Consider the following 11,202-nt stretch of genomic DNA (forward strand, 5'->3'; position numbering starts at 1 on the left):
AAAAAAAAAAGCCACTGAGCTGGTACTCAGTTGTTTATAAGTTTTAGAAATCTTTTTTTAAGCTGCCCTCTCTACTGCTTTTCTACTTTCCCTCCGAAGATTTAATGAGGTTTCTTCTCTTACTTCTAGTTCAGGCTGTCTTGGTGCGTCGCTCTGTGTTGCTTGCAGGCTTTTTTTAATACCGCACACAGTTTCTTTGAACATTTCTGAATTATATTTCTAAATAAATCAATGTGACAGCATCTCTTTGCCAGAGTAAAAAAAAATACAGTGAGGACAAGAGATACAGAAATAAAACACAGCAAAAGTGGGGACCACAGCAGACAACACATGGGCACAAGAGGTAACCGGTGACTCAAGGCAACTGGTATCATTGAAGCTTTGCATCATTTTAAGAGTGTGAAGGGGCACTCATAAGTTTGCCTGGTAAAGTGGCCAACCCATGTACGGAGGCTGTGTCCTCGCCACAGTGGCTACAGGCTCACCTCCAGCCTGCAGCCCCTTGCTGCATGTCATCCCCTCTTTCATGCTTAACCCTTTGAAACCTGGTTAAATTGGCCTGAAAAAGGGATTGAGCAACTTTCTAAGAAATGCCCCCCAAATTGGCATGAAATTAAATTTTTATTAAAAATTAAAAAGAAAATAGAAAAAAGGGAAATTACCCCAAAAAGGAACTAAAATAAATAATATGCAATAATATAGAATTAGAATAATTAAGTTTCTGGACATGTTTTCCTTTTTTTGTTAACTTTCTAATAATTTCTTTTCTCGTTGATGTTATTTTTCTGGTATTTTTCTTTTTTTTTTTTTAATTTGCAGAAAATTTCTTGACAAGTTGCTCATAGCCTTTTTTCCATGTTTTCAAAAGAAATCAAACCCATGTGTTCAGGTGTCAGAGGTCTTAAGTGCTTGTGAAAAGCCTCTGGACACAGTAGGAGAAAACTGATAACGATGTAGGTTTCAAAATGGTTAAGCTGTCCTATGGGCTGTTATCTCCAACACTTGGCAACTCACACCAAAACAATCTTGACTGATAGTTAGCACTGCAGGAAAAATTTGGGGTTAACTTTCTTTAACACCAGTATTAAACTAGACGTGTCAACATCACTAAACACAGTTTTAAGGTTACATATAGTCAAACACAGAACTGAGCTGCTGTTTTCTATACAATAGCAGCAATTTCTCAGATTTTCACCACAAACAGAAACCTTTAAAGTGTATCTGACATTCAGCGGGGACAAACAGACGCGATGGGAATATGAATATTTATTGAAATGTTGCAATATTTAAAGGTTACTTTAACATATCCATTTTCATTTCATCACTTATCAAATAACAGAGAAAAATCAAAATACTAATCTTGGCAGTTGGCCATGAAGGACACTTTTTGTAACAAGGAAAGAAAAATAAATCAATATGAGGCGGTGCTTACACTTCATATAGGCCTTTTTTGTATCATCGAGCCAAAATCAAAGTAGATGAAAGATTAAATTACCTGCGTAAAAAGACACAGTTGTTGACTTTAATCAGGAGTTTTGTTGGAATGACGGTAAATTAGTCCAAATTTGGAATATCAGAGTGCATTTTAAACAGACTGACTACATTTACATGCGGGATTTTACTTCACTACATCCATTTTCAGCTCAGTCAGCTGGTTGTTTGTGTCTGTATGAATTGGTTACACGAGTTCATTTGAAATAAGAGAATCCTGTTCACACCCATGATAGGCTGCATGCAAGCACACTGCACTCAAACACAAAAATTCAGTCTATCTGTGGGAAAAGTGAGTGGAACATCGACATCAGCTGATAAGGTTCTTTCACTGCAGGGCGCTGACCACAAAAAGCAAACAGAGTAGCTTTGGAACAACAGAAACAAGAGTGCAACACAATATCTAATTTGGGTGTGATTTTTTTTCAGTATCCAAATAATGGAAAGAGGCAAGAAAAGTGTTTTGGCACATAAGTGAGAAATCACAGGGGAGGATTACGCACCAACAACTTTTTGAAATGTTTCCACACATTGCTTCACTGAAGCATAAATCCAGTTTGACAAAAAAAAAAAAAACAAAGAGCAGCTTGTTAAGGCGAAAGTCGAGCAAGATATTTTTCACATACAAAAAATCTGCACGCAATATTAAGGCGCATTTCAAGAAATCACAGCCAAAGCAGGCAAGCATGGAGATTTCAAGCACAGCGTATCAAAGATAAACTGACAGAAAACACAGAAGAGAATTCCACCAGATAAAAATCGTGCAGTTTGCAGACGTCCTCTCGTAGCAAAAGGAAAAGACCCCTGTTGTTCGGCACACTACGATTTCTAGCATGCAGATTTGGCAATACTTAAAACTATCATAAAGGTCCATAAGGCACACATCCTTCACATACTATCCAGAAACAGTTCACACTCTGTTAGTTTCCAATTGCATATTTGCGAGACTGTACATTTTCCTAAACAAATTTCTTTTGAGCATTAAAATTATAGTTAATTTTAATAAACTATATGTAAACAAAAGTTGAAATGGAATGGCATATTTTGAAGATAACCCTCTTCTACAAGTATAGCAATGAGTTTTGGTGGCAAAACTCTTAAAAAAACACAACTTTTTATCGTATCCTCTCATTTAAAAAAAAAAAAAAAGAAGAAATCTGTGTTTTGTCATGTTAGTGTGAGATGATATGGAGCTTTGAAGTGCACCCTTGTGCACCACAGGAACGACCAGATATGTGTCTCCATCTAGAGGCGACTCTCGGCTATCACCAGTGACTGTTGTCCGGGTAACTCGGCACTGCAGCAGGGTACTGGGGCAAACTCGGGCCCTGGGCCGTCTGAGCAACAGCGTTGAACCCTGCTTCCCTCACTGGTGCACTCTTCCACACCCCGGTGCTCCACTCTTCCTGAGCGCGCTCCAAACTACCGCCTCCGCCACGGTACATTCTGTGCACCTACCACACGAAAAGGAAGAAAGGAAAAAAGTTCATAATATAATGTATTTGTATCAAGAGTCTGTGTTGGATTAAAGCACAAATCAATAAATAAATGCAAGTTTGTGTGCATGTGTGTTCACTCACCTTAATGAGAACTAGTGCCATTAAAGCAGTCACCACAGTGAAGAGCACAGTTGTGATAAGCATCACTATACCGGAGCCCACATTTGTGCTGAAAAACATCACTGTCGCAATCCAGCCGCTTTGATGTGTTGGTGAGAGCGAGATGGAGTTAGTGTTAGTTAGTGTATTGTACAGTGTGCAAATAGCAAAATGGATTTATCACAAATACACAAAGTTATCAATGAGCCATTAAGCAGTGAGGAAACAGATGCAGTGGCAAACAGCATACTGACAATCAGTGTCAAATTTCCTTTTTACATGACAGATTATATCATGAGTGAACGGTGTTAAAATCACAAGCAGCTGTCGTGTTACTGGACTCAAATATCGCTTAGTTTAAGGAAAGTTGTTTATGTTAAAAATTATATGACTAAAAATGAAAATAGCTTTTTTTAAGCAATTCTCCACTCCACACGGTCTCTAAAAAAAAGATCAATGTGACATTTGAACAGTAAGAGTCTGAATGGGAACACAGGATTTTTACAATTTACTCAAAAAGTACATGAGAAAGTCCCTCATAAAAAAATTAAGATACAATATATCTTAACATTTTTACAGTTAATTTATATACTATGTCTGTGCACAATTAAGGCTAGCTGATTTGTATACATTTTTAATACTTTAAAGTAATAGTTTTTGAAAAATAATTACAAAAAAATAATCCTCTTTCAGAGCAGACACTTTGACTTGTCACAGTAGCAACAGCACAGCTGAAATTGATCACATTAATGATGGGCCCCTGCGAGCGGTTCCAGAGAGCCAGCACAGACGATAGAGGGGCCTCTCCTAAGTAGTATGCAGCTATCATTAATGTGATTGAATACACCTGTGCTTTCCCTACAATGACGTGCAACTGTCTGTTATGAAAAAAGGTTTATTTTGTGAGTATCAGTGTGACAAATGTTGAGTGTTGACTGTTTTTAGAATTTAGAAATCTGTCTTTAGTGAATTTTTTCATCTCTCCAAGACCTGTACACCTCCAGGGCCCTGAGGCGTGCAGGTAAAATTGTGGCCGACCCCTCTCAGCCCGGACATGGACTTTTTGAAACCCCTCCCCCTCTGAGGCTGAGGTCCATCAGGATCAAAACCTCACGCCTTAAGAACAGTTTCTTTCTCTGTTGTCACCATCATGAACAACACTCTGGCCCATCCCCCCACATGACACAGGCTCTCATCCAGCCCCGGAGTCTGAAAACGTCCTATTAATGTGAGGCCAAATCAGTTTTTATGCGTTACATTAACGCACACTGGACTGGACTTTCTCTGTTTACACTGCACACTGTAGATTAATTCATCTATTTAAGACTGTAGATATTTACACTGTAACTCCAATTTCTGCACAACTGTTCAATTCCTCCATTGCTCCTTTTGTACACACATTTTGTGTTCTTTATATTCTATTATTCTATTATTATGCTTCCATATTTCTATCTTATGTCTTATACTATTTAAATTCAATATTTTTATACTTTCTTTATGTTAACTGTTTTGCACCAAAACACCAAGTCAAATTCCTTGTATATGGAAATGTACTCGGTAATAAAACCGGATTTTGATTCTGACAAACTAATATTTAAAATCAATAGGTATACTACACTTGTCTCACCTAATCTTAAAAGAAAAGGTTGAGTTTCTTTTTTTTTTTTTTAACTCGGGCCCAATTTGCACATGTTGTGTGTCTATGTGACTAATGGGAAACACCAATTTTTGAAATTGATCCAGTATTGAGCAAAAACAGGCTGCAATGTATCTGTTCAGGGCATGTTTGCAAGGTAATCTGCATCCACATAAGTGCTTGTTTTTGCCACTTACAGGCTCCAATTGTTATTTTAAGTGTCTGACAACATTGTGGAAATTATCTGAACAGAGAGAGACCTTTTTGTTGAGGATTAAGATTCTTAGTGTTTAACCAGAAACAGCCTGAAAATCAACGTTGCCAAACCCACCAGACTCCATTTAAATAAACAGTAATTGTATCAGCGTAAAACACACTTAATTTAGAGTCAACAGAAACAAAATAAAACTAACAACAAGAGTCTTGGTCTGTCTTTTCCCTGTTCCAACATTTACCAACTATTGGTTTGGTGAAATAAACCCTTGATTCACCCACTTAAATGTGAAAATATGCTGACTTTATACGAGCTAAAATGACGGTTTATTTAAATGGAGTCTGATGGCTTTGCCATAACCATTTCGGGGCAGTTTCTGGTTAAACGAAAGGGATCTTACTGTTAAGCAAAGAGGTGTATCTCTGTAGGGATACTCTCCATGAATTGTCCAACATTTCAAATAACAATCTGAGCCTGTCAGTGACAAAAACAAACAATTGTAGAGGACATTTATTGACAATGCCAAAATGCCCAGAGTGGTTACACTGCAGCAACCTGCAGCCCTGACACTCAACACTGGACCAATTTCAAAAATTGTTATTTAGAAACCAAAAGGATGTGTAAATAGGATCCAGGTTGACAAATACTAAACGTTTCCTTTGAGGTTACAGCTAAAACCTGATCGACTATTTACATATAATATTAAGTGGCCAATGATTCCTCCAGTGTATGACTATCCAAATCATCATGTGTGAAAATGTAAGTGTCTGATGGAAAACACATTTTCCAGCTGCCACGATCCTTTTACAAGTAACCTTTATGACCCACTTTCTGGTAAAAAACTGGCAGGCAACATCCACACAGGCTTCAAAGCAGGTTTGGTTGAACTCACCATGTTCCCCAGCCAGAGAAGCCTAAAGTCTGGATGAGCGCCAAGACGCACTGAAGAAAGAAGATGAAGAAGAAGGCCATGAAGTTGAACGAGCTATCAGCCCTGTGAACAAAAGAGAATAGGAAGAGATGATGCAGTAGAAAACTAACAAGCCAAGATTTGCTCTATTTTTGTTACAATGCTGCTTCCTCCTACCACCTGTCAACATGTGGAAGTAATTTGAGTGTTTTTAATACCACATAAAACACAAGCGCACACTTGTTTTGCAATCATACTTTCCAAAGAATGAAAGGATAATTGAAAATTTGTAGAAGCAATTCGGCCTATAACCATTTCCAGCAGGTAAATGTAAAGTGGGAATAAAATGTACTTCCCGTTTCATGGTGAAACATGGAAATCTGACGCCTCACCAAGGCCACACCATTAATTAAAAATGCAAGATTTTATCAGCTTTGGCCTTTTTTTTAATGGATAGGACAGCTTGTGAAAGGAGGCGAGAGGGGGGATGACATAGCCTCTGTACATGGGGCACCCACTCTACCAAATAAGCTACTTCATGCCCTAAATAGCAAACATTCTGACAGGATCTGATGTTTGTGCAAGGTTTTGTGGATTTTGGTCCATATCTAGCCCCTCAAAAAACTATTTTTTTTTCATAAACGATGATAATTCCTCACTGTTCCGAGCTTGGACCATGATATAAGTGAAAATATTAACATAGCATGAACCCAGAAAGGCCGCAAGTTTTTACCAAAACTTCTGCAGCCCCCAGTAGTGACGGTGCTTTCAGTACCTAACGGTGCAGACTGAAACACTGTAAAGGATCCCCCTCTTTTAGATCACAGGTTTGTGATGCTTCCCGACAGCTCACAATCAGATACAAACACATTCTCTCTCCGGTCGGCAGGAAAAAATATTCAAGACTTTTGCAAAACAAATTCCAGACTTTTTAACAGCTCGAAAGGCCTTTTTGAAGAAACTAAATTCAATGATATCTAAGACTTTTCAAGACCTGCAGATTACCTTGACAATGTAAAAAAAAACTGAGTTAAAATGTTGGGTGAATAATAATTATCTGACAGAAATTCATGCTCATGACGTTACAGATCGCAAAAATGTTTAATTTTAAACAAGCAAAGCTCACAGTTATTTCATAACAGATCTTATGACTGGAGCCGTCTGCAGCGTCATTAATGGTGATGTTCTTTTCAAAGACACAGCTAATGCATTAAATAGAGCGTTCACATCAATCACTGAAGGATTTTCCCAGGCTGTCGCTGAAACCACACTACCTTTAATGAACTTCTGAGTAATTTCTTATCAGTGTCATCTACCACCTACTCTTATGATCTTTCCTCTCACTCACCCATGACAGCAAGAGTCCCTACTGAAACTACACCTACACCCTACATTTTCATAGAAGAATGAATTATTGGTTTTGGCGGAGGTCTGCGCTGTCCGTGTAACCTTCTAGTTGCTAATGAACATTTTTGAAAATGCAAAACCTCAATCCTGTTGTTATATTTCTGTTGTGTTTGGGGTTCTGCCTGGATGTATGTGTGTGTGTATTTCTACACCTGACGACTCATACTTGTGTGTCTGATGTTATATTTTTACATGAAAACTATACTATCCTTCATCTTCATCCTGCATGTTTTTTGTACTTATTTATTAATACAGTTTATTTTGCACAGTTATCTTGCTATTTTGCTATCCCTTTGCTGCTGCAATGTTGGAAATTTCCCCACTGTGGGACTAATAAAGGATTATCTTATCTTATCTTATCTTATCTTACAGAGGCTCTTCTGGTGATGTGAACTCTTAATAAACTTCAGTGCGCGTTCAGAAATGATTCTGTTTCATGATATTAACCAAATGGTGACTAACCTGAAGGCTTTGTAGAGCGGTCTGAACCAGCAGGTGTAACTGCACGGGCTGAAGAGGATGAGCCAGAGCAGGGAAAAGCCAAAGTTTTGCGCACTTCCACCCCCAGCCCACCAAGCAATACATGAAATCACATTGAAGCACAGCGTGCCTGAATACACTGCAGGGGAGAAAGGACAGTAAAGACATGGACAGATGTAAAAAGGAGAACTGTAGTGAATGATTTTGCAACATGACTGCAGAGGAGAGAATGCGTACTCTTCAAATGAAAAATGACTAACACAGTGAAAGGAAATGTGTGAAAAACGTACTCATCCACAGTGTGTAGACTCTGCGCACGAGCTGCTGGTGCGGCGCAGGGATTTCCTCCTCAATATTTTGGTAAAAGCACGGCTTTATTCTCATGAACTGAGGCAGGGGAGGAAAGTTATTTACACGCTCTGAAACAAAAAACAAAGTGTTGTCCTGATATAACCATCTTACTATTTTATATTCCAGTTATGTCACAACATGCCTGATTACAAGGCAGAGGAGAGAGGAATGTGGAAGAATAGAGAAAGGAATGTGACTTTACAGAAGATAGACCCCATATAGATAGATAGATAGATGGATAGATAGATAGATAGATCAAAGTTTTAAGTTATATACCTCCCATTTTGAAATCCCAATTCTTCCCTGGAAAATAAGAATAAACAGAAATACAAATAAGCACTTGACCTTCATTCTTCGATCCCATTTCATTCAGAAAGCCTCTTTTCAAAAAACAATTTTCCTGTCATATTACAAGAACGTGCATAATGTAATGCTGTGTATTTCCTGTTTTTTTGTTGTTGTTTTTTTTAAAAAATATTGTATCTTTTGTATATTTGTACCTAAACAACTGTCTGTTTTATGTAGTACACGATGGGCCTTTATCTGTGTCCTAATTAGAGTAATTTGGGAAATTTGACACACTTTTTGGTAGTTTATCAAGAAATCCAGCTAAAATTTTGAACACTACCTATGTGTTTCTTTTAGACCTTGTTATGTATGTCTGCTATATTTCTATACAGAAAATATGTTGCCAAGTTTAATATTTCAACACATCAGCAACTGGTAAACTAAGACAGCTAATAAGGTAACATGCAACGGTCATGTTTGTTTTTAAAATGGTCAAATCAATTTATCAGCTCAGTCACTGATTCCTTAAATAATTAATGTAACATAACTCTTCATTTTGCTTTCTGTTTCTTTGGTGCCAAAAGTGACAAAAAATATTTTAAAATATCTTTAATATGATAGGGTAGCACACAATAGCACAAGTCATAATTTTATAGCACCTCGAACCCTAAAAATATCATTACCCTTCAGAAAACTATCCCATTTGAGCTGATTTTTTTGTCCCATTTTACCTGAATACATTACTAATTAGTAATGGGAAGCTAAGTGTATTGTTGAAATATTTTTATTATAAATAATTAACAAATCAAACAGTTAATTAAAGCAACGCCCTTAACCCCTTTTTGCTATTATACTCTTTATATTGTAGCTGCAGTGCTTGCTAAAATGAGGAAATTGACATAGCACATGGCTTGCAAGTTCTGGGGCCAGTTATTTTTTTAATCTTTGCAAATTCTCGTTATGTCAGATCAATCAAGAAACACTGCAATAACATATTAGAGCCCAATATGTATTTCTACCATGCAACCTGATGTCCCACATTACCTGACTTGACCCTTTATGTATATAATACTCCTTACTGCTTTTTTTATTCCCCTTATTGTTGTTTTTTTAAGTGCTTGATGGCTAAAAAACCTAGCTAACAATCATCACAATTTACAAGTTACTGACACCAGTTAAAGTGACGTTAAACCGGTCAAACTTTAGTCAAACAGTTAGCTTAATTAGTTGTAACACAAAAACGTGAAAATCTCTAGTTTTGTCTTTTAACCATACTTTGGTTAATTTATCATTTGTTTACTTAACGTGTGATAGTATACAGTTAGATAGCAGCTACAGCGACAGCTAAGTAACATTACAGAAGCAGAGGGGAGCTAAGTGTCTCTTCATCTACCGTCATCGTTTCTGTTTCATTTTGTTGAGTAGCTCACGGTTAACACGGAGAAATAAATGCTGTTGCAGCTAACAAGACAGCGTAAAGAGTAATATAGATTTGTCAGTATTACCGGGATAGCGTTTATCTCCTCACGTTTCCGTCGACAACTGCAGGGGTCCAGAAATCACTCGGGATGCGCTTATTCGACCCCATCGGACTCACTGCGGCTGCGCGACACTGTGGCGTATGTAGTTCTGAACTGTTTGAACTCAACGCGCTCGGTTGCCCGAAGAACTACAAGTCCCAGGGTTCCTGTGAGCGGTAAACGTTGAACGCGTGATTCCAACATGACGCCCGTTTGGTGGATCCCACCCATGTAAATCAAATACAGACGGTCTGTAAACAGTTTAGGGCAGGGTAATTATCATATTGGAGCAGAGCAGTTATTGATCAACATCTTACTTTATCACTGACACCAAGTAAACTGTGAGTGGTGAAAGTGAGTAACTACACTTTCAATTGTAGTCAGTTAACTTTATTGGTCAAGTTAGGGTCTGAAGGCTTATGGGGGGGGGGGGGGGGGGGGGGGGCAACATTACCAATGTACTACACACATAAGATGAGAAAATAAAAAAATATCTGAATGAGATTTACCAAAAAAACAAAGTTAACAAATGGAAACTTACTGGAAACTTTAAAAAAAAAAATCTTGACCTTCCCCAAAGCTGCAAATATTTTTCCTTGAGCCACCCAAAAGTGACTGAGAAAATGCACGACCCTCCATCCACCATATCTGAACATGCATTTATTTTTTTTTGTATATTCACACCAAATGTAGGTATTGGAAGCAATGCAATGGGCTGCTATCGGTGCAGGACTGAGAGTTACCACTAAAACAACCTGCTAATTTCTTAAGCAAAATGCAGATTCTCCCTACAAATCACATAATTACACAAGCTGTGTGTGCAATATTACAGTGCAGTTTTAAAGTTTCTGGCCATGATAAACAGTGTAATTTTGGAGATTTTCTAAAGAAAACACACCTTTCAAACTCATTGGCTGGATTTGGGGTTGAGAATGTAATTAAATAAATACAAAAATACAACTATTTAACCTTTCCTGTCCATCCCCTGAGCCGATAAAAACACAAATCCCTCCTTCGTGATTTAAAAAATATTATTTAATATGCCTCCTCGTTTTGCAACACTCCCTCCCCCACATAAATAACAGTCCCTAAGTGTTGTACAGATACATGGAATAGTGAACTTCCACAGACATAGACACAACAGCAAAATACTATGACAACAAAGCTTAACAAGGTAAACAAAAAATGATTGCTATGTACAGATTTAAATGTATACATAAACATATCTATCTTTGGAGTGCAGAGGTTGCTGGAATAAATACGGAATTATTTGTTACATGTAACAGCAAGTAAATGGAAACATCTAG

At 37.7% G+C, this 11,202-nt stretch overlaps 1 protein-coding gene across 1 annotated transcript; it reads right to left on the reverse strand.

The window, feature by feature from the left end:
• Positions 1–1,251: 1,251 nt before the first annotated feature.
• scamp4 (secretory carrier membrane protein 4) lies at positions 1,252–9,962 on the reverse strand. Its single transcript, XM_042484027.1, has 7 exons — positions 9,881–9,962; positions 8,364–8,390; positions 8,027–8,155; positions 7,719–7,875; positions 5,832–5,933; positions 3,072–3,189; positions 1,252–2,945 (listed from the first exon to the last, which is right to left on the reverse strand). Exons 2-7 carry the CDS (start codon positions 8,368–8,370, stop codon positions 2,757–2,759), a joined length of 702 nt encoding a protein of 233 aa, XP_042339961.1. The 5' UTR covers positions 8,371–8,390; positions 9,881–9,962; the 3' UTR covers positions 1,252–2,756.
• Between the last annotated feature and the right edge of the window lie 1,240 nt (positions 9,963–11,202).

This window comes from Plectropomus leopardus, chromosome 3 (assembly GCF_008729295.1).
Source record: "Plectropomus leopardus isolate mb chromosome 3, YSFRI_Pleo_2.0, whole genome shotgun sequence".
NCBI lineage: Eukaryota > Metazoa > Chordata > Actinopteri > Perciformes > Serranidae > Plectropomus > Plectropomus leopardus.

What these genes read in the sequence shown, in the direction of transcription:
- scamp4 (XM_042484027.1), bottom strand. An exon ending in CCGCTCTACAAAGCCTTCAG is followed by an intron (nt 5,934 to 7,718) that starts GTTAGTCACCAT and finishes TTTTGTTCACAG; the next exon opens with GGCTGATAGCTCGTTCAACT. An exon ending in TGGCACTAGTTCTCATTAAG is followed by an intron (nt 2,946 to 3,071) that starts GTGAGTGAACAC and finishes TTCGTGTGGTAG; the next exon opens with GTGCACAGAATGTACCGTGG.